We start from the raw sequence: 24,458 nt of genomic DNA on the forward strand, positions 1-24,458 counted from the left end.
AAAAAGCGAGAAAAGGAAGGCAGTCAGCCCACGAAAACATTAGAGGATGCTAGTTCTTTAACATACAGGAGCTTGAGGGATGGAGGGATGGAGACAGACAGACAGGAAATGCCTGCAAAGCCAGAAGCCCAGCACCGGTCTGAGAGCCTGGCACAGAGAAGCCCCTCAATCATTTGTAGCCTGGAAAATCAATCAAACATAAGGAAATCAAAGGACTATTCTTCATGAGTTTAGTTTCAATTATACTATTACCTATAGCCTGTATTTCTTACCTGCGGTATTGGCATTGGCTTCTTCCTGCTCTCTTTTAACTTTCCCTGGCTTAAGAATCCTTGGGAATTTGATCCTCCTTCCTCCACCAGGTCTCGGGTGCACTTCCTGTTCTTCCCACACTCCTCACAAGCTCATCTTGTTCACATGTGGCTTTATCTTAGTTGGTTTCCAAATACCCAATAGGCACCCTGTGTGGACCACCATCCCCTGGAGGGAATGCAGCACCTGCTCAAAGAGCTCAGAACACCTTCTGTGGGCTTGGCCTGCAGAGTGAACTTTCAGTGGAACCCCAACCCTCTCAAGAGTTCCAGCTGCAAACATTCCCCAACACCACAACAGTGGGGTCAAGAAGAAGCCGAGGGGGAGAAGATGACTCTCTAGAAGACTCCTATGCTTCACAGCCACCGAAGGTCTCCAGAAAATCCACTCCTGGCCACACCCACCCTTCAGAGTCCAAGTTTGCATGTCACACCCAGGATGCACAAATACAGCAAGCACTATTTCCTTCACAACCACTCCACACACTGCATTCTAAGTCATTCTGCCCTTTCTCAGGATAGAGATTACCAGAATAAACAGGCATGGAGCTAGATCTAGACTATGCTAAAAATGACACATTTGTATGCACAGCACAACTGGATCCGGTTCTGCTAAAAAATAAATGAGGGGGCTGGGTAAGATGGCAGCATAGAGAGGTGTGGAATTTAGTTAATCCCCTAGAGCAATTAGTAAATAGCCAGGAACAACAAGAAAAGAGGAACAACCGATGGGGGGACATCCGTGATGGGACAACATCGTACCCCAGTCTGTAATGGGTGGAATGGCTGAGATTGCAGCACAGAACTGTAAGTAAAGCTCCCCAAACTGTGGAGCTGGCACTCTCCCCCATGGCATGGCAGGCGAGTTGCAAAACTTTGCTGTGGGGAAAAGAAGCATTCCCTGCTGGAAGCAAGGGAATGTAGCTCAACCAGCTCCAATTGCAGTTTTAATTAATAAATTTGGACTACTGAATACATGCTATGAGCAGAGATCAACTGGGAGCAAGCAGAAAAGGAACCTGGAGGTTTATCCTGGCAGAGAGGAGGCATGGCTGATGGAAAAAAAAATACATAAATAAAAATGGAGGCTTTTGGAGTCCACAAGACAAGAACACTGGAAAATGGCATGTCCCAAGAAAAGGACCACACAGAACCAGGTACCAATTCTGGTTCTTGCCTGGTGAACTGGACAGCTGGTGACTGCCTCTGAAAAGGGTACTTTTTCCTTTTCCTTGCTTTTTTCCCTTTTTTCCCATCTCATTCTAAGTAGCTAACTAGAGAAAGACTCAGGCATTTTCAATTGTCAGCCCTGATCCAGGGAAGAGTGGAGTTAAGATACTCAGAGAGTCAAAGGGAAAACTCAAGTGTAGGAGACAATTCACTAAAGGGCTTATCTTTCCTAAGAAAAGAGGGGGGTGGGGCTCAGTTCATGTGGTTGCCCTCCCTCAGAGAACTCAGACCCCAGGGTGGGGGGTGAGGAAAAAAAAACAGAAACAGCTTAAGTTTGGCTTCTGACACCCTCAGCCCCTGGTCAGGAGACAGGGTCCACTGAGAATTAAATATGCTGCACCTCTTTACACCAGTGGGGAGCTGTGGGCCAACAAGCACCACCTGCTGGGCAGGATAGGAAAAGCACAGAGTCTAAAGGCTTCACAGGAAAGTCTAACAATCTTCAGGGTCTCACCCTCATGGAAACCTGGTATTGAATACGGCCTCCTCCTGCGACCTGGGCCTGTCAAGTCTGGGAAAGTCTGATTGGGGGTAATCAGGGAAACCAGATGCCTAGACAACAAAAAATTACAAATCACACTAGGAAAAATGAAGATATGGCCCAGTCAAAGGAACAAACTTACACTTCAACTGAGATACAGGAATTGAAACAACTAATTATTAATCAAGCAAATCTAAATCAATTCAAAAATCAAATCAACAAGTTGAGGGAAGATATGGCAAAAGAGATGAAGGACATAAAGAAATCATTGGGCAAACATAAGGGAGAACTTGAAAGCTTGAAAAAAACAATTGGCAGAATTTACAGGAATGAAAGGCACAATAGATGAGATGAAAAACACAATAGAGACATACAACAGCAGATTTGAAGAGGCAGAAGAAAGGATTCATGAACTTGAGGACAGGACATCTGAAATCCTAAACACAAAAGAACAGATAGGGAAAAAGAATGGAAAAATATGAGCAGGGGCTCAGGAAACTGAATGACAATACGAAGCGCATGAATATACATGTCATGGGTGTCCCAGAAGGAGAAAAGAAGGGAAAAGGGGCAGAAACAATCACGAAATAATTACTGACATTTTCCCATCTGTTACAAAAGACATAAAATTACAGATCCAAGAAGTGCAGCATACCCCAAACAGAATACATCCAAGTAGACTGACTCCAAGACACTTAATAATCAGATTATCAAATGTCAAAGACAAAGAGAGAATTCTGAAAGCAGCAAGAGAAAAGTGATCCATCACATATAAAGGAAGCTCAATAAGACTATGAGGAATTTTCAGTAGAAACCATGGAGACAAGAAGATGATGGTATGATATATTTAAGGTATTGAAAGAGAAAAACTGCCAACCAAGAATTCTATATCTGGCAAAATGGTCCTTCAAAAACAAGGGAGAGTCTAAAATATTTTCAGACAGACACTGAGAGAGTTTGTGAGCAAGATATCTACTCTACAAGAAATACTAAAGGGAGCACTACAGGCAGATAGGAAAATATAGGAGAGAGAGGTTTGGAGAAGAGTGTAGAAATGAAGACTACCAGTAAGGGTTAAAAGAGAAAGGGAAAAAATAAAAATAAAGTAAGATAGACATATTAAATCCAAAAGACAAAATGGTAGACAGTAGACATTATGTTGCATGAAATTAGCCGGAAACAAAAGGACAGAAACTGTATGGTTTCACTAACATGGACTAACAATGATGAGCAAAATTTGAGAGTTGCGAACACAGGTTCTCAGGAGATAGAAAGAGGTTGTAGATTGGGCATTTGAAGCTAAAGGAGTACAGAAGCTTCAATGGGATTGATTGTATAGATCCAGAAACGGATAGCACAATAATGTGTGATGGTAGCACAATATTGTAAGTACTCTGAACAAAGATGAGTGTGAGTATGGTTGAAAGATGAAGGCTAGGGGCATGTATGACACCAGAAAGAAAGATAGAAGATAAAGACTGGGATTGTATAACTTAGCAAAACCTAGAGTGGTCAATGATCATGATTAAATGTACAAATATAAGAATGTTTTTAAGTGAGGGAGAGGAAATAAATGTCAACATTGCAAGATGTTGAAAATTGGATGGTATAGATGAAAAAAATGCAATCAATGCAAACTAGACTCTATAGTTAACAGTAACATTGTAAGATGCTTCCATTAATTGTAACAAAGGCAGTATACCAAAGCTAAATGTCTATAAGAGGGGGATTTAAGGGAGTGATATAGGATTCCTGGTGGTGGTGGTTTGTCTGAGCTTTTCATTGTATTTTATTTTTATTTTTCTTCTATCTTTTGTATTTTTCTTTTTTTCTCTCCTTTTCCTCTTTCTTTGGGGAAGAGGTGGAAATGTCCTCATATAGATTGTGGTGACGAATGCATAATTATGTGATTATACTGGGAATCATTGATTGTTCACTTAGGGTGGATTCTATGGTGTGTGAATAAAACTGTTAAAAAATAAACAGAGGGATACACGTGCTGGAGAAAATTGAAGAAAGGGATGTACCTAGTCACTGTTGGTAGGGAAGTAGAATGGCAGAGCCCATCTGGAGGGCAAGTGCGGTGGTTCCACAGGAAGCTAAGCATGGGGCTGCCTTATAATCCTCCAAACCTGTTATTGGGCATATATTTGGAAGAACTGCGAGCAGGGACATGAGTGCATATTGCACAGTGGTGTTTATGGCAGCCATATTCATGATTTGCAATGGATGGAGTTGGCCTAAGGGTACATCAACTGATAAATAGAATGGTGAACTGTGGTGCATACATACAATGGAATACCAAGTGGCAGCAAAAAGAAATGAAGTTGTGAGGTATGCACCATGAGGCATGTTGAGTGAAATAAGCCAGAATCAAAAAGACAAACTTTAGAATGCCTCACAGATATGGACTATCATGTGCACACTCTGAGAATTGAATCTGAGAGCATAGGTTATCAGGGGAAGGCTTATGGTAAAAGTTCCTAGATTGTAAGCTCTTACAGAGTCACATCGATTCATGAGTTGTAATGGTTATCTCTAAATTCTGAGATGCTGAGCTGTTTGTGTATAACCTGGTGGGTCCCTATAACTTCAGGTACCTGTGTGACACCTGAGACTCAGAGCCAGAGTTCAGCAGCAACAAATGTCAGCATTACCCCATATAGCAAATGTTAAAAAAAAAACTGAAAAAGAGCTCAATTAGATATGATATTAGAAATATGAATGAAATTGACTTGATTATAACAAAGGTAAACCAGACTAAAGGGTAAAGGATGATATTGACTGTTTTTTTAATTAAATTCAGTTTTACTGAAATATATTCACATACCATACGATCATCCATGGTGTACAATCAACTGTTCACAGTACCATCATATAGTTATGCATTCATCACCCCAATCTATTTTTGAATATTTTCCTTAAATCAGAATCAGAATAAGAATAAAAAATAAAAGTAAAAAAGAACACCCAAATCACCCCCCATCCAACCCTATTTTTCATTAGTTGTTGTCCCCATTTTTCTATTCATGCATCCATACACTACATAAAGGGAATATGATCCACAAGGTTTTCACAATCACACTGTCACCCCTTGTAATCTACATTGTTACACAATCATCTTCAGGAGTCCAGACTACTGGGTTGGAGTTTGATAGTTTCAGTATTTACTTCTAGCTATTCCAATACATTAAAACCTAAGAGGTGTTATCCATAGAGTGCATAAGAATGTCCACCAGAGTGACCTCTTGACTCCATTTGAAATCTCTCAGCCACTGAGACTTTATTTTGTTTCATTTTGCATCCCACTTTTGGTCAAGAAGATATTCTCAACCCCACGATGCTGGGTCCAGATTCATCCCTTGGAGTCATATCCTGTGTTGCAGGGAGACTTACACCCCTGGGAGTCAGGTCCCAAGTAGGGGGGAGGGTGGTGAGATCACCTGCCAAGATGGCTTTGCTAGAGAGAGAGGGCCACATCTGAGCAACAAAGAGGCACTCAGGGGGAGACTCTTAGGCACAATTATATGCAAGTTTAGCCTCTCCTTTGCAGTAATGAGCTTCATAAGGGCAAGTGCCGTTATAGAGGGCTCAGCACATCAAATCACTATTGACTGTGTTTTAAAACATCAACCTCTGTGTGAGACCAAGGGAAGAGATGTTTATTTGGTGCAAAATGTATACTTTCTGTAGCACACCATATAATTTAACTTGTATGGTCAGTTTATTCAAACACCATAAGTAAATGGAAACTTGAATAGGGGGTGAGAGCTGGTTGGTTTGTACAGGGTAGTGTGAGAATAAAATGTGCAAAGCCCCCTTGAGGGCCTGGGGAAAATTGTGGAAACATTAAATTTCTCAACCTGGGGAATTCCTGATATTCTTGCAAGCATTGGGGAATATCATTGTAGTAGTCCAAGACCTCGATCTTGGGGTTGTCCTTATGAAGCTTGTTACTGCAATGGAGGGGCTAAACCTACTTATAATGGTGTCTAAGAGTCACCCCCAGAGAACCTCTTTTGTTGCTCAGATGTGGCCCTCTCTCTCTAAGCCAACTCAGCAGGTAAACTCACTCCTCTCCCCTCTATGTGGGACACGACTCCCAAGGGTGTAAATCTCCCTGGCAATATGGGACATAAGTCCCAGGGATGAGCCTGGACCCGGCATTGTGGGATTGAGAAAGACTTCCTGACCAAAAAGGGGAAGAGAAACAAAACAAAATAAAGTTTCAGTGGCTGAGAGATTTCAAATGGAGTTGAGAGGTCATTCTGGAGGTTATTCTCATGTGTTATATAGATATCCCTTTTTAGTTTTTAGTGTACTAGAAAGGTAGAAGGAAATACCTGAAACTGTTGAAATGAAACCCAGTAGCCTTGATTCTGGAAAACAATCATATAGCTATATGGTGGTGCTTATATGGTGTGACCATGTGATTGTGAAAACCTGGTGGCTCCCACTCCCTTTATCCAGTGTATGGACAAATGGGTAGAAAAATGGGGACAAAAATTAGATGGATTATGGGGGAGGGAGGGGAGTAAGAGATGTTTTGGGTGTTCATTTTTACTTTTATTTTTATTCTTATTCTTATTTTTTGGAGTAATGAAAATGTTAAAAAAAATTGATTGCGATGATGAATGCACAACTATGTGGTGGTACTGTGAATAATTGACTGTACACTTTGGATGATTGTATAGTATGTGAATATAGCTCAATAAAATTGCATTAAAAAAAAACAAATCCTCAGTTCCATTTCCCAAGTATTTTTGAGTTCTTGTTATGCAGACATTGAAACATACATTACTGCAGAGGATGTAAAAGGAAGGGGTTGTTCCACCCCTTAGAAGCTGATGGTGGAATAAGACACGAGACAGGGCAGTAGTCACACGAGGGTGAATTCTCTTCCAAGAACTCCTTTTGGAGTAGCTGCTGCTGCTTGGACCTGAGTGGGGTCCCCAGTGGTCAGCCCCTATGCGGCAAACATCACAGAGGGGGGCCCACCAGCCAACAGCTATGGGAAATGCTGGAGGGGACACGGAGTGTTCTCGAGCTCCACGAGGAAGCTTGGTCAGGTGAAGCTTCTCTGGAAGGAAGACATGGGAGCCAAAATCTGCAGGTGAGAAGGAATCACTTACGTAAAAAGCTGTGAGAACACTCTCCAGGCTGCAGACAGGCACAAGCAAAAGCCCTGAGTCAGCCCAGAGCAGGAGAGAAGGTTCTTCAAAATCTCGCTCTCAGCTGCACTGAGTTCCTTCTGTTTGCCAGCTCATTTATATGGCTCCAGTGATTTAATTTAGACCCACCCTGAATGGGTGGGGCCACACCTCCATGGAAATTATCCAATCAGAGTCATCACCCACAGTTGGGTGGGGCGCATCTCCATGGAAACACTCAAAGAATTCCAATCTAATCAGCACTGATAAGTCTGCCCACACAAGATTGCATGAAAGATAATGGCATTTCGGGGGACATAATACATTCAAACTGGCACACCCACTCACCATGCTAGCATGTTCTACTGAGCACCCAAGGTCTGCTGAATGGACCAAACAGGTGTACCAAACATGGGGCCCCCTCCAGAACTTTCTCTCTGACCTGAATCAGTCCGTAGCGGGGAGAGACCCAGACTGGAGCTAATGACTGAAAACAGGGCTTTCTCACAGAATCAGAGAGCCTTTTCAACTCACACCAAGGCATTCTCTCTCCTACATAAATGTTATGAAGCAACATGACCTAATTGGGATAAAGGAGGAGAAAGTCACACGTTTGCTTCCAGCCATCACTCTGGGGGTACTTGCTCCAGGAATCTGATATTCCCCTCATTCACTGGCAGCCGTCATCTTCTCTCCTGTGCCACTTCGTACCCACCATCTGACAAGGCCTGAGGGACTCTGAAGCATGCTGCCGAATTCTCCTTGTCACAAGAGGAATCATGTCATCAAAGTCATATGGCTCACGTACGAACCATTTTAAAACTACATATGCACTCATGGAGCATTTTATAGCCTTGTAAAAAAGCTGTGGAATGACGATATCAACAGCCATTGCGACCTGGGAGCCGAGGGAACGGCCAAGCTTTCTAGAGGTTCTCAACCGTGTGCTAACAGCACGGGCCACCTACGAGAGGACCCTAAGGAACAGAGCTGGTTTCCTGGTGTGGCTTCCGGGAATCCACCTCCTAACTTCCCGGGCACACTTTGTCCATCCCTGTGTATCTTTTTATTTTTTTTTCATTTTTTTTTTTTTACTTTACTGAGATGTAATTCACATACCATGAAATTTACCCTTGTAAGTGTACAGTTCAGTGGGCTTTAGTATATTCACAAAGTTGCACAACCATCACCATTATCTAATTCCAGAAGAGTTTTCATTACCTAAAGAGAAACCCCATACTCCATAGGAGACACCCCCCATCCTCCCCCTCCCCCAGCCCTGGGCAACCGCCAGCCCACTTTCTGTCTCTATGGATTTGCCAATTCTGGCACTTCATTTAAGTGGAATCATGCAAAATGTGGCCATCTGTGCCTGGCTTCTCCCACTTAGTGTAATGTTTCCAATGGCCATCATGTGGTAGTGTGTCTCAGTATTCTTATGGCTGAATAATACGTCATTGTGTGGCTATGCCACATTTTATTTATCTGTTCCATTGTTGATGGACATTTGGGTTGTTTCTACTGTTTGGCTATTATGGATAATGAACATTTATGTGCAAGGTTTTGTGTGGATGCATGTTTTCAGTTCTCTTAGGTATTAACCCAGGAGTAGAATTGCTGGGCCATACAGTAACTCTGTTTAAGATTTTCAGGAACTGCCAGACTCTTTTTCCAAAGTTTTTGCACCATTTTACAATCCTACCAGAGGCATATGAGGGTTCCAATTTCTCCACCTCCTTGTCAATACTTGCTATTATCTGTCCTTTTTATTTTAGAACACTGCATTATCTTGAACCACTAGGTATTCTCAGTGCAAAGGAATCTTGGGAACAGGGGATACATTAAGACTAGGCTTAATTACAGTTTTCTGGCTATTGTTTTGGCCTGATGTAATTTAAAACACAAATTTCCTAACCAGATCCTGACTCATAATATAAAAGATCCAGGGATTTGGATCCCTTGAATTCAGCACAGCTCTATGGACTCTGAAATGCTTTCTGTAAGATAGGGAAACTTCCAGTTGGCTGGGGTGAACTTCATAGTGGCTGTAAAATGGATTTGAGCCTCTAAAGGGAAAACAGGACAATGAGATACCAATTGCCTACCTTTAAGAAAATAATAGTGAGGTTGTTTCAAGATGACAGCACAATGGTGTCATGGTGCAAATACCACATAATGAAGGAGGGAATTTGTGAATGTTCTACATGAGATGACATGGCTTGACTGGAAAGCAATCTATTTGTGAAGGGCATTTTGGCCAATGACTGGCCAGCTGCCCCTCCTCCCATCAGGCATTACAGATGAATAACACTTACAAAATCTTATTTGAAACCATGTCAGGAGAGACCCAGGAAAGGAGCATCAAAATGTTAAAAGCAAGATATGGTCAGTGCTCTCTCTTTGAGCCCACTCTGCAAATAAACTCTCCACACACCCTTTTATATGGGACATGACTCCCAGGGGTATAAATCTCCCTGGCAACATGGGACATGACTCCCAGGGATGAGCCTGGCCCTGGCATTGTGGGACTGAGAAAGCCTTCTTGGACCAAAAAGGGGAAGAGAAATAAAACAAAATAAAGTTTCAGTGCCTGAAAGATCTCAAATGGAGCTGAGAAGTCATTCTGGAGGTTATTCTTAAACAAGCTTTAGCTAGATATTGCAAACTACCACAGTATGTCAAGCCCCAACCAACACTATTCCCAAAAACCCTAGGGAGTGCCCTGGGCTCTATCTAAGTCTCTATAAAAAATCTTTCTTAGTAAGTTTTTTTTTTCCAGAAATTTAAGGCCTCCAGATTGATCCCACGCTGGATAAGCCCTGAATCCCAGAGGCACCAGTCTCTCCAAGGACACCAACCAGTTTCAAGCCTCTACCCCATAAAGTCAACACCCCTTTCCAGCACAAAGAAGTTAAAATGGTCATTACCCAGATATCCATGAAGACTGAGAGAACGGTGAAATGAAAGGGAGAAGGTGTAACTGAGAAATCTGAATTTAACAAATGACTGTGAATACTGACTCATTATATAGATATTTCTTTTTAGTGTCTGGTGCTTTAGAATAGCCAGAAGAAAATACCTGAAGTTGCTGAACTGTAATCCAGTAGCCTTGATCTTTGATAATGATTCTATAACTATATAGCCAAAAAAAAAAAGTCAGTTGCCTGTGTTTGTATGAATCTACTTCTGGATGTTTTGTGCTGTTCCACCAACCTATATATCTATCTCTGACAATACTGCACTGTCTTAGTTAACCTACCTCTATTGAAAGTCTTAAAATTGGGTAGAGTGCAATATTCATCAGTAAGGGGGTATGTGTGAGGGATATGGGATGTTTGGGGTCTTCTTTTTTCTTTCTTTTTCTGGAGTAAAGCCAGGTGATCATGGTGATGAATTCACAAATATGTGATGATACTGTGAACCACTGACTGTATACTTTGGATGGATGGTGTTGTGTGTGAATCTATCTCAATAAAATTACGTTTAAAAAAAAATTTGGCCAACAACCCATTGTGAGCGAGTGAAACAAACACCTGCACAGCCAAAGAATAAAAACATAATCAAGAAGGACTGCGAATCTGAGCATGCTAGAGAAGGGCCGAGCCTCCACTCACCTGCGACGGGCTCTCCAAGGAGAAGGGTGCCAGTGGAGGAGGGCGGCCGGCTCACTGGGCCAGCGGGGCGGACGCGGCCCCGGCCCCTCTCAGATGTGTTGCCGGGATCTTCTCCACTGGCTCCAGAGGCAGTCTGGGGTTCTTACCTTTCCCAGCCTTCCGTTCTGGTTCCACCACCCATTGTCATCGCCTTCCACATTCTCGGTTGCCCACGCCGATATCCATGCCTTGGTGACCGTGTGGTCCTTTTCTTCAAGTATCCTCATCGTCTTGCTGTCAGCTTTTTCAGGGGGTGTAGGTGTCTGTGTTTGTTAATGGATCATGAGAATCCCCTTTCAAGGGCTCTCTGACCAATTGAGACTCGCCTCCCGATCACTTTCTCTCCTGTCCCCCCATGTTACCGGGAGGGAATTTTGACCTTTTGCTGCCTTTGCCATATCATTGTCTGCCTGCCTGCCTGTCTGTCTGTCTATCTATCTATCTATCTATCTATCTATCTATCTATCTATCTATTTGTCTATTTTCTGAACATTTCAGAGCAGGTTGCACACATCATAATCCTTGAACACATAATACTTCTGTGTACATTTCCTATGAACAAAGATATTCACTTATGTAACCACCTTAAGTGCAGTTGTGAAGTTCCAAACATTTAACATTGATATAAAGCTTATGTTCTATGTTCCAAGTTTTTCTTACATCCTAATGTCCTTTTGAGCCCTCTTTCCTCCATTTTCAGATTCCATCCAGGATAATGTGCTGCATCTAACTGTCACTATCTCTTTAGTTTCTCTCTCTCTTTTTTTAAATTGTGGAAATATATATACACATAAATCTTCCCATCTGAACCCTCCCAAACACACCACTCAGTAGGATTAATCACATTCACAACGCTGGGGTACCCTCACCAGTATCCATTACTAGGACTTCCTCTTCACCCCAAACAGAAACCCTACACTCATTTTGAATTAAATCACAATTGCCTTTGCTCCCCCTCCACTCCTGGTAACCTGTACCCTAGTTTCTGTCTCTATGTGTTTGTGTGTTCTCTGATATATATATTTTTTGTGGTTACCACGAGGCTTAAGTTTAACATCCTAAATCTATAATAATCTTGTTAGCTTTGATACCAAATTAACTTCAATAGCATACACAAGCTATGTTTCTATAACCCTCTGTCCCCCTACCTTTATACAATTCTTGTCCCTAGTTACATGTTTATATATTATGAGTCCCAAACTACTCATTTATCATTACATTTTATACATATACCTTTTAGATCCTGTAGGAAATAAAGAGTGGAGTTACAAAGCAAAGATATAATAATCTTGGCATTTATATTCACCCATGCCATTATATCTACGAGATCCTACCTCTTTTAAGTGGCCTTTGTTTTGATTCAGTACTCGCCCTGCTACTGCCAGTCCTTTAACTGTTTTCTGGAGCTTTGAGAAAGATGCTGCTGCTAGTTCTTGGTGGTCGTTGAAAGCTTCTGTGGGGGAAGGAGCCCTGAAGTTCTCACTCCACCATCTAGATCAGATTTGGGGGGCTGGGGGGTATTAGCACTTTTTTAAAATGGAAAAATCAATACAGACACATGAATTTTCCTCCAGTCACTCTGCAAAGGCCACTCAAATGACAGGAAAGGTGTACAGGAAGCGTTCACCCTCCAAGCCATGGCCGATGATTTACCAAGACCATTCGGGCAGCGGGAAGGCTGAAGGCAAATGATAAGGGACTTGGTAGGTTACAATGCTGACAGGTGGACCTGCAGGGAACAACACTCTTTGGAGGCACCAGACATCTCTGTAGGGAAGGGTTTGCAGACATGTGAGGGCAGGGGCAGGCTCTTTCAGGATCCTGCATCTCTGTGAAGAGCAGGTGTGTGTGCAACTAGAAACAGGGTATTGGCTGAGAGTTTGTGTGCAATACCCCAGACCCCTCATTCACCCTAATGGCCACAAGATCACAGTTCCCTACTTGGTCAGAAGAAGGGAGGATCAATCTCTAAAAAGGCTGACCAAGAAGGACACAACTTGGGCACAGTGGGCTATGTTTGCGGGAGCTATGATGGAAAGACGGGGAACAAGTGGAAGTGCACATAATAACAGCCTTGCACCCTCTCACCTGTTCTCCCTTTCTCTCATCGCTTGCCTCTTCTCCTCATTGGTGGAGCCCAACTGGGATCTAGAAGGCAAGGGAACCCACTGGTAGGGTGGGTCCACACAGATCAGACTCTCAGGACACAGATCCAGGTGGCAAAGGCTGGAGAGTGGCACTGGAGGGACAAATGGAAGCCGTCCAGTACAGTGATACATGAAGACAAGACCCTGTGGCAAACTCATACTTAATGGAGAAACGGTAACACATTCTCTTCAAGGCGGGGACTGAGACGAGGCAGCCCATCATCTCAGCTGGACAGCACTAACTGTCCTGGACCATGCTATGAGGACAGAAAAAGAAATGAGGTGCAGGGATTAACCAGTCTTTAGTTGTTGAAGCTATGATAAGCTACTTGGTTAAACCAACAGAATTAACAAATTATTAGAACCAGTATAATTTCACCAAGAATGCCAAGTAGAAAACTAATCACAAAAATCACCATCTTTACATCACCATTTATCACAGAAATTATAATATAAAATAAAGTGGCATCATAGTAGCAAGGAAAACTATAAAGTGTCTACAAATTGCCTAAACAGAAGAATACACAAGACGTGTATAGAAAAATTCTATTAACATAAGAGAGGAGCTGGAAGGGGAGTTGTGGGGCTGACCGATTCCTCCAGAATCTAGATATTTCCCATCCCCAGAGCGTACACTGCAGTGGTCCTTGGCGAATGAGGGCTGACGGGGGATGAGTGATTTTTCTTCCCACCATCCAGGAGCTTCCTCACCGATGGTCTCATCTGTTAACAGGGCTGGGGGCTATTTCCTGTTGACCGGCAGAGACCCTGGGCCCACGCAGCCACCGTTGCTCATGCAGAAGCAGGATCGGGCTCAGATCCCAACGCAGCTTCTCCCTTCATTGTAAGTGTACCCCGAGGGCAGTGTTTACTGTGGCTAGTGGGCAGCAAGCTGGTGGATGGACTAATGAAAAGATCGAGGGAAGAAATGAAGCAGACAACGGAAAAAAAAAGACGCAAGGGCAGGCAGTTGATTCCGAGGGCTGGAGAGCGAGGCACTGGATGGCTCCAGGCAGCGACGAGGAGGTGGAAGCCGAGCCCGGAGGACTCCTGGCCTCTGTGTCCCGCCATCCTGGTCAGCTGTTCAACCCTCCTGCTCAATGCAACGCCGCCGGGAGAGCTCCCTGAATGGCGGACACGGCCCAGGGGTTACAAAGGAAATGCATCTTTCAATGTGAAACCAGGATTGGAAATTACTTTTTCTCAACCACATGCGAGAAAGCAACCAAAGCCTTCAGGGACTACGTTTCACACACAAGAGCATGGGCTCACGAGTGTGCATGATTCAGGAGAGACCCTCCTATGCGCCTCTGGTGGCCCACACACCCCTTGGTTGCAGGGCTTCTGCTCGGGTCCTGCTCACCCCCTGGCCTCTGTGCTCCCAGCCCTCAGCACCAGCTTCTCCATCACCAGTGGTGCCCGGAGTTACCCTGGCTCTAGGACACTCCAGCCTGCCAGGCCCAAGGATCACCCCCATCTCACACCCATGCCCCAACTTCCCCACAGCGCCCTGCACTGAGCCCCACGCTCATGTTGCTTCCACACCCTGAGGGCCTTCTCTCACTTCTGGGAGGACACTCCTGTCCCCATGCACCTGTTACATCCACATGCAGTCATACTGCCCACTACCTCTCATCACAGCCACGCTCTGGCCATCCAGGCCCCACACACCCCAGGGCCTTGTCCTATTGCGTGCCCCGCCTGCCAGGCCCAGGAGGAAATACAAGTACTCTAGATGTTGTTCTCTATGGAAAAAAGGGGAAGGGAAAGAGGAAAGAAGGGAGGGAGGAAGGGAGAAAGGAAGGGAGGGAGGAGAAAAAAGAAAAGAAAAAACTAAGCAAACACCCCCTTCCAAAAGAAGGCGCACAGGCTCTGTCCATGCTGGTGGGTACTAGTGAGAGGCCAGAAGCCACTGCTGCCCAGAGGACCAAAACTTTGACCAGTGCCCATCCTGGTTCCTCATCTCCCTGAGCAACCTCGGCCTCCAACTCCAGCTTTGAGAAGCCACAGTTTTCCCTGCCTGCCTGGCCCCACCCAGCCACCCCAGACCTAGACCATGTTTCCACAGCTATGGCTGTGGGGTGCAGGAATGGGGACTGGTGGCTGGTTCACTCTTGCCCCCAGTCACAGCAGCTGGAACCTCAGCACATGGAGAGAAGCCAGCCTGGATCAGCTGGCCGTCCAAAGACTGATGAGCTAAACACTTTTCACTGCACACTGCTGAGATGTTATAGTTGTTATGCAGCATTACTGTGGCAATAACCAACTGATACAACCTGTGTCCCTTTTTCTTGACTGCAATTATCAGCCTCAACTAGATTGACATAAGTACTTTATATATATATGTAATCACTTAGTACCACAATTTATTCTTTGGTTTATAATAAAAATCTGACTTGTGGCAAGGATAGTGTGATGTTTAAAAAACATAATATAGATAAATCAAAGAGATGCTCGAGTCACTCAAATAGACACTATTTATTTTGTTAAGGTCAAGCAGGATGATCTGTTGATGGGTACGTGTTAAGTGTCAAGCATGAAATCTGTACACACTTCCCACAAGGACTGCAGGATGAAGACACAGGCAAAACCCCTGATGGAAATCTGGTGACTTGGAGCATTCCACAGCCGAGCTAACAGAAGGGGAGGACCAGGCCACCGTCTGAGAAGGCCGAGGGCAGAACATTAGCACCAGATTGTTTTTATATGCAATAATATAACTATATACAAAGTTATGTGCATCAACTCACTGGAATCTTTGGCTCCCCGCCTAGCAGATATTTAAGGGACAAACAGGGGAAGGGACAGAACAGCTGTGATTATATGTGCTTTGCTTAAAAAGATACTCTAGAACTATATATTGCTATGTAAAAGAGAAGCCCTAAAAAAAAAATTAAGAGGTTAGATACAGACACACAGATTTCTATTATTCACATTTTACATACATATCATTGAAATGATCACAATACTGGTATTCGAAGGGGCAAAAAATCACAGGTAAGAGAATATAAGCTTTGTCTACCTTAAAAACAAAATCCCCTGCTATTACATGGGTTGTGTCTGCTATGGAGAAAGATGGAGCCGCAAAGACACTCAGCTTCAGCTTTTCTGTCATGACCAGTTTAACAGCATATGACTTTTAAGTGGGAAGGAGGAGGGCGCTTTGTTGGAAGTACAGGGTTTTTCAAATTAGGCATGGTTTAGCTTGAGAGGCATACAAACTTTTGCAAATACCTTTATCTTTTTGGCAAGGGTAGCCTGCCATGAAGGCTCTTGACTAAACCCACTGCAGAAGGTGGCTGATCTGTGCTCTCTGCTCGGAGTGGGCGCTGACAGTGACACTGCCCCAGAGCCCCAGCTCAACTTCAGCTCAGGCAGCTCCGTCACCAGCCATGACAACCTGCCCGACTTCCAGCCAGGCTGTGGGCACTGCCGACACGGGGAAACTGCTCTACTTGCTCGAAAACTTCCTTTAGGGAAATAAGAGGGAAAAAACAATCCCTTCATATGACAAGTGTCCTAACATTATCTAAACGTGAAGTCATCCAAGAGATTCTCTCAACATTATCCATGCATTTAATTAGATGAAAAATTTTGAAGAAACACACCAAGTCTACAATTATTAGATAAAACTAAGCAATTATAACCAAGCTGTTGGAGGTTGAGCATCTTTTTATGTGCTTATTTGCCATGCGTATATCCTCTTTGGTGAAGTGTCTATTCAAGTCTTTTGCCCACTTTTTAACTGGGCTGTTTGTTTTCTTACTGTTGAGTTTTGAGTGTTCTTTATACATTCTGGATACAAGTCCTTTGCCAGACATGTGATTTGCAAGTATTTTCTCCGAGTCCTTGAGTTGTCAGTTGGAAAGTGATGGCACAACACTGTTCTTTAATGAAAAGACTCTTTAGAACCTTGCCATTTCAACTGCTATAAAGGGTACAGACTCTTTAAACTCTATAGCAGAAAACAGATCACATTGAGTGCACAGGACCTCTGAGAAAGCAGAGGATGGGTGCTTAAAATAAACAGACCATGGCTCATGGCACACTAACTGATTTAAGGAGGCAAAATGACCACAAGCACAGAAAATAAATGCGCTGGAGAAAAAGTAATCTAAAGAACATTAAGTTGGTCTTGTAAAATATCTAACAAGCACGTTACACCGGACACACCTTTTAACCCAAATAATTTACTTTGCAACAAAACATCGTTTGAACTGTGATGTCACATGAGGAGTACTCAAGCTATGTGTCTGCTCTGTGCATGAGTGAGCTTTCAAGCATGCACACTATTTAAGTGACAACTGTCATCTTAGAACGAGCAAACCCAACACTTTAGGTCATTCATTTCACAGTTGGTTTTTAACCACGAGGAAATGATTCACTTTTCTAAAATGTTAATAAGTTATTAATTATATCATCATCATCATGCTTTATGCTTCAGAGGACAACATTATATGATGGAGACAATGAATGCTCACACTGCTGAATGAGTAGAGACAAAAGCAACACGGCAGCCGAGATCCAGGATGAAACCCGAGAGACGATGGGTGCCGGTGCCACCTCCACAGACAAGGGGGAGACCAGCAGAATCAGCACTTACCTTGCCCACTGCATGCACCCCTCTATCACAGCCCCCGCCCTGACTGCACTTGTCAGAGCTTAGGGTCAGCTGTCTTCACTTTTGTAGGAAAAAAGCTGTAGGCGACACAAGGGACACAGAAAATTAAATAAATCATCCTAAACAAACAAGGAATTTATTGCTTTTCTAATAGCCATTTTGCTATTGGAGGATTCTCTTCCAGGACACGAAGTCGGGCTAGGAGCTCCCACCGGCACCCCGGGAAATGGGCCTCGCAGGCCCAGCCTCCGGACCCTGCAGGGAAGGTCTCACATTTGCCTCTTTCAGGCTGAAGGCTGTTGAACAAGCACTTCAGCTGCTCTTTGCCCAGGCGGATTTTATCCTCCAGCTCCCGCTGCTTGATGATGAGGGCTGACTTCATCTTCACAAAGTGCTCATAGTCTGCCAGGTTCTCCTCACTGAGATAGTTGCCCAGGATGTCGAACACGATGTGCTCCGGGCGGTCCAGGTTCTCCTTGAGCTCCTTGGCATCCTCGTGCTGCTGGATGAGGACCCTCTGCTTCTCCAGCAGTGACTGCTGTGGAGAGAGGAACGGGCCTGTCAGGGTCTGGCTCCTAGAGCAGGGCCCTCCAAGCAGGCTCTGGCAAACACCTTGCAAATGCCGGCAACTTTTCTGGGCCAGCCCCACCGTTGAGCTGGAACAGCACAGAAATGCTCAGGCTCGGGCAGGAGGCACCTTGTGTGTGGCAAGCTCCCACCCCAGCCCTCCCACGGGCCACCCAGGAGCCGCCTCCTGCAGCCTTTCCCTCCAGTTCCCGCCACGGGCCTTAAACGGTTAACAGGAAATAGTGGTGAGCAGGAGACCCAGCCAGGGACTAAAAAGTGTGGAATTTTAAGATGCCCCAAAGGAAGGTGCAAAGTCCTGAGGGATCCCATTTGTGCCAAAGCCCTTTACGTGACCACGCTGTGAAAAAGGCAGCAAAAGGAAAATAGTCTAAAGAATTTCCAAACCCTTCTGGCAGGAGGAGGAGCCTGAGAAGGGGTTTGTAGCAGCAGGTATGAGGGCATAGGGGAGATGAGATGCAAGAGAGAGATGCAGACTGAGGACACTGCCTGGGCATCAGCCCCTCATTTCTCACAAAGCTGTGAACTGGGGGACACCGACGACCCCACTCCCCAGCCCAGGGCTGCCCGTGGCCTGCCACTCCTGCGTGCTCTCTGCCTACAGCAAACAAATTCGAGGTTTAATGCAAACAGAGTGAGGAGCAGAGGAGTTCATTCAATGCCTTCCAAGGCCGGGGCCCCAGCACACAGCCTGACCTTCCGATCTGACCAGGGCATCAGGCCGGCCACTCTGTAGCTCTGCCACGGAAGCACATCACCAGCCACATGGCACAGCAGCATGCTAAGGATCAGCTATCATCACTGTCATTAAAAGAGCAACTGAATCCAGAAGTTGCTGCCTGCACTGCTACTAGGAAGGGCCCGTGACAGCACAACCCTTCAGAGTATGTTGCCCACTATAACCCCTCGCAGGGGTCACCTGTGGCTCCATCCTCAGAAAGCAAACTGTCCACTTGCAAGCCTCATAGGAGGGTCACACTGGTCTTCAGGTGCGTGTGAAGCAAAGACGGCCTATTTTCATGAAAGAGGGCTGGCAGAGCAAATTCATTGCAACCTAAAGGAAACAGACACCAGCTGATTCTAGAGATGTGGCTCCGGTGCTTCAAATCCGCTGGGGTCAGGGGTGCCCTGCCCCTGCCAGGGCAGGGGGGAAGGATAGCATCTGCCCATGTGTACATTTTCTCTTTGAGAAGACAAAGGAGGACTTTCGAGAACTGGACTCCACATCTTTTCATTCCTCAGCATGAGTGCCTCCGAAAATCAGCCTCCCCAGGTCTCGGCTGCCTGCCTCCCCCAAAGCCGGCTCTCCTGGAGTCCTGGATACTGCCCTGAACCTGGACATGGCCATGTGAATGCTGTGAGCAGCAAAGAGGTTCCAGGACTTTTTCTCTCTGTGCCTCAGTTTCTCCACCTGGACAATGGACCCCTAAGGGCCACGTGAGGGCCACAGAGCCCAGTACCCATGAGGACTGTGAACCTGCTCCCTGGGGTTGTGACTCCTTGGGTCTCCCCGAAATTCTCAGTAAGTCAATGAGTTCAGTGAACCGGGGGGGGAAGACAGATGAAAAATGAGCTGCACCGACAGGTGTAAAGCCAATACTGGTTCCCCATATGAATTAATCCTTTGCATTTTAATCTCTCAATTACATTCATATAATTCTCTTTCCTGTTTATGTTATTTTCTTTCAGAGATGTTTTCAGATGTATCTGAGATTACAGCAATTTTCTTTCTTGAACATTATTTATATGTTGGACAAATTTGTCAAAGATGACAAAAAGAGCACAATGGCAAAATGAACATAAACCCAAGAGGTCAGGGCCTAAACTCCCAGTTCTCTCTCAAACACTTTGTTTAATGATATAGTTACTAACAAAAGAAAGCCATTCAGAATAGCAAGTTCCAAAGTCAGGCTATGTAAGATCTTTCCAGGTAACCTGAAGCCCCTTCTCAAGGGGACAAAGGGGGTGGGGTGGGGCTGCTTTTCCACTCCCATTATAAACAAGTTCAAGTGTTTTATTATTAACAATTATCATTTTTATTATTAACAATTATGTGCAAAGAACTAAACTCATCTTGTTTAATTTAATCTCAGCAACAACCCTACGAGTAGATATTTCCCTGGTTTTAGATAAAAACCCTGAAACATAGACCTGTTCAGAAGTGTCCCAAGCCACACAGCTAAAGAATGGGAGAAAAGTTAGACGCGCTCTCTTGACTCTTTCCAGATGGCCATATTTGCTCCTGCTAATGACAGCAGTCACACGTGACTGGGAATGCTCCACATCGGAGCACTCGGCGGCTGCATCGCACCTAGAGTTATGAGGTGCACCGGCTGCTCGGTGAACTGTGCAGGTTTCCAGAACTGAACTTGTATGGCACCTGCACCCCCACCCCGAAAGGGAATGCCTCCCCGGGACCGTGCTCGGCCCCCACCAGGCCCTTGCCCCTGCGCCCACACGTACCCGATCACCAGGAGAAGTGCTGTCATCCAGACTGTTGAGGGCGTTTTCCACCCGGGCCAGGTGCCCCGACAGTGACAGCAGGAGGTTCACCACTTTGTCCAGATCCCCGATGAACATGCAGAACTTGTCAAACTCATTGGGCTTGCAGACATCCTTGGCAATGGCCTCCACCTCGTCCCCAAGGGCCCCGTTGGCCTGGATGTCCTCCAGCAGGCTCTCCCGGGCTTCCCGCAGCACCTGCAGCTTGCGACCGATGCTCTCGATGAGCTCCTGCTGTTGGGCAGACAGCGCGGAAATGCTCGTTAGTGGGGACACGTTCTGCCACCTGCCTGCTCTGCAGCACCGCATCTGCCATCTGGGCCCAAGCCCCTGAACTTTGCATCCTCCCCCACAATAAAGGATTCACAAGATTATGAGATGGACAATGACTCCTGCTTAAGTCAATGGCGTTTAACTTAAAATAAAGCAAAACAGGAATCATCTCATTCTGGCGGTGTCTTCTTTGACATACTGGAGAGATGGCCCCTTGGTGCTCCTGACATCAGATCCCACAGCTGAACGATCGTTTTGTAAGGATTCATAGGAACTATGTAGTGCTTTGTGCTTCATACCTTGAAAGTCTCCAATTTAAATACTAACATATACATAAATTGTTATATCTATGTCCAGAACTAAATTTCATAATCCAAACTGTACATTTTTACATATAATTAGCAATTAAGAATTAAGGCAAATAAAAGGATGTCAATGAACGTAAAAGACAGCCTTCTATTTGAACCTACTGATTCCAATGTGACCAAAATGCAAAAACTGATTTTCTTTACAGCAAAAATTAAAAATGAATGTATGAAACCTTTAACAGTTGGCTGTCATCCTGAACAGAAGGGGCCACCATGTGGTCTGATTTGAGTGACAAAGAGGCAGACTGTCCTCCTCCTTGGTCATCATAGTTGTGAAAAATTGCAGAGGTCAGCTCAAAGGGACGAACCTTGAAAACACTATGCTGGCTGAAAGAAGCCAGTCACAAAAGAGCACACGTTGTATCATTCCATTTCGAAGAAACATCCAGAAGAGGCAATTCTAGATACACAGTACATTAGGGCTGCCAGGGCCTACGGGAGGGGAGAATGGGAGTGACTGCTAATGGGCCCATGGTTTCCTTTTGGGGGATGGAAACGTTCTGGAATTAGATAGTGGTGACAGTTGCACAACTTTGTGAATATACTGAAAACCAGGGAATTGTACACTTTTAAGTGGTGCATTTCATGTTATGTGAATTAGTTCTCAATTTAAAAATACTGATGAGAGGACCGTCTCTATGTACACAGTTCTTGGACTATATTTACAATTTTCTTTGAAAGGAGTCCCAGAGTAAATTTGCAAGGTCAAAAGAGATGAAGCTTTTACCCCTGTATCTTAAATTCAATGGAAAAAAATTCAGACAGCAAAGAACAGGAAATGAAATCACCCATCATCTAGAAGATCTGAACTCACATTTCAGCTTATTTTCCTCTCTTCTTCTTCCACTTCTACATAGCTGATCCAATTTGATATTCTAGATACACTTTCATATACCCAACTTTTTCATGTACATTTTCCCCCATTAATTAAGCTCCTTGCCAGAATCGCTTTCTGTGATGCTTGAATATTCCATCACGTGCAAGAGACCATAATTTATTTCCCAGGAACCTGAAGTCATACAACCTGGGAACATTCCAATTTTCTGCTCTTTATTATAAATAACAGTTATCAACTTACAGAAAACACTCGCTAGATATTGCCAAAGAGCTTTACCAAAAGGTCGGGCCAGTTTACACGCCCACCAGTGACGCACAAGGCCTTCTTTCTTCCCACCGTCTGGGGATAGCTTTAAGTGCATTCCAATGAGGGCTCAGAAGGAATCCTTATGGCCTGGGAGCGCTTTACCCCATGGACCAAGCTGCTCCAGAGTACAAGCATACACTTGACAGCTTTCTCCAAACCTGGGGGGTGTCGGGGGCAAACTGCTAAACAGGGGAACTGGAAGCACTGCACCCACTGTTCCCCATCAAAGCATCTTCTGACACTCCATCCCCAAGGTCCCCGAGCCAGTCCCACCGTTTCGTCACTGCCTCCCCCAAATGGGCAAGGTCGACCAGGAGGACGGCCGCTTTCCCTGCCCTCCACCACCACCCAGAGAGCTTCCCAAATTGCTTCTCTCAGCCTCAGCAGAGCACACGAGTAAGTTTTGCTGGCCATTTTTAGGAGAATTGGTCTATAAGAAAGGAGAGAAAGTGGGCTTCTTTTTGTTCCCTTTCTCTCATCCCACCCTGCAGGGCTCTTTGAGGGGTACCCCTGGGCCACCTCAATGCCAGATCCAAGAGAGCCGTTTCCTGCCATGAAAGCTTGGGTGGGTCATTCTGGCTCTCTCTGGGCCTTGCTTTCCTAATCCTAATTTAAAATGGGGATGAGCAGACACATCTCAGAGGGTCATGTGAGCTGGGTGGGGCCTTGCTAGTTATAGCATAAAGGGACCTCCCTCCACTCCCCTCCATGTCTCCCTTTCATTTCCCCAACAGACTTCCTATAGATGGCACTGGCTTGCTGGTGCTGCTGTTAAGAAATTATCAGAAGCTTGGGGGTTAAAGCACACACATGTATGATCTCGTGGTTCTGGAGGTCAGCAGTCTGAAATGGGTCTTCCTAGGCTAAAACCAAGGTGTCGGCAGGGCTGAGTACCTTCCAGAAGCTCTAGGGGAAAATCCATTTCCTTGCCTTTTCCAACTTATCAGGGCGACCCACCTGCCCTGGCCTGTGGCCCCTTCCTCTGTCTTGAGAGCCAGCCCTGGCTGAGCAAGTCTTCCTCACAGGGCCATCGCTGTGCTTCTTCCTGTGGCCTCCTTCCTCCACCTGGGCCACTGGTGACCCTGCTGGGCTCACCACTCAGATAACCCAGGACCCTCTCCCCATCTCGAGACCTTTCACCCCATCACATCCGCCAAGCCCCTTTTGCCACGTAAGGGAGCATATTTCCAGGTTCCAGGATCAGGACGTGGCCAACACCAAGACAGCAAGTGTGGGGACTGCAGGGCCAGAGAGGGCAGCAGGGAGGTGGGTCACAGTCCAGTGCCTCAAATGGCACCCCCTGCTTCCCAGCCAGGGCTCGGGGGGCTGGAATATCAGGCACCAATCATACCAAATTGCAGACAAGTACAGAGGTGCATCAGAGAAAGTGGAAGGAGAGAGAAAAGGGTAGCCGTGGATTTTTGTCACATTTCCTTATCAAAAGGAGGCCATAATAATCTTCAGGAGCTTATACTGCACTTTCCAGTCTCCTAGAACAAGCCAACCTTTATATTTCCAATCCATGTTTGTTTTTAATATGCTATTCAGAGAGGATACCATGCACCTCAATTTCAGTTCCAAACCAATCCTCAAGAAATTATAATGACTTCCTTCACCTTTTCTAACATAACCTGGCTCACAGTGAATTTCAAAGCCTGCAGGAACTTGGAAACTCGGCCTGCTTGTGGTTACTAGGTGGTGAATGACACCCTGTTTGCTGTGCTAGTTTCTCCAAGCTAAAGAAGGCAGCCCAGAGCAGGGGGTTCCCACCGAGCCCTGAGCGGGTCCCTGGATTTCCTGAAATTGTACACAAAAGTTGAGATGCAAAGTCCATAACTTTCAGCAGATTCCCAGAGAGGTCAGTCCTCAAAAAAATGGAGTTGAGAAGCTCTTTCAGAAAGGTTCCTCATTTCTCTGCCAAAGGTTAAAATAGTGGTGAATGTACCCAAAACCTGCCACTCGGACCAGAAGTCACTCTGAATAATCATTTAAA

At 45.1% G+C, this 24,458-nt stretch overlaps 2 protein-coding genes across 2 annotated transcripts in view; both read right to left on the reverse strand.

The window, feature by feature from the left end:
* The window catches only part of LOC119522464 (claudin-34-like), a 30,789-nt gene extending 13,200 nt beyond the window's left edge, over positions 1 to 17,589 (reverse strand). Inside the window, exons 1-2 of the mRNA XM_037820918.1 lie at positions 17,576 to 17,589; positions 12,914 to 12,973 (exon numbers count right to left, since the gene is read on the reverse strand). Of these exons, the coding sequence (XP_037676846.1) occupies positions 12,914 to 12,973; positions 17,576 to 17,589 (74 nt within the window). The remainder of the gene's footprint in view (positions 1 to 12,913; positions 12,974 to 17,575) is intronic.
* A 140-nt stretch (positions 17,590 to 17,729) lies between these two features.
* LOC119522465 (protein Shroom2-like) lies at positions 17,730 to 20,912 on the reverse strand. Its single transcript, XM_037820919.1, has 2 exons — positions 20,642 to 20,912; positions 17,730 to 18,131 (listed from the first exon to the last, which is right to left on the reverse strand). Exons 1-2 carry the CDS (start codon positions 20,756 to 20,758, stop codon positions 17,730 to 17,732), a joined length of 519 nt encoding a protein of 172 aa, XP_037676847.1. The 5' UTR covers positions 20,759 to 20,912.
* Between the last annotated feature and the right edge of the window lie 3,546 nt (positions 20,913 to 24,458).

The sequence above is a fragment of the Choloepus didactylus genome, chromosome X (genome assembly GCF_015220235.1).
Source record: "Choloepus didactylus isolate mChoDid1 chromosome X, mChoDid1.pri, whole genome shotgun sequence".
Taxonomy (NCBI): domain Eukaryota; kingdom Metazoa; phylum Chordata; class Mammalia; order Pilosa; family Megalonychidae; genus Choloepus; species Choloepus didactylus.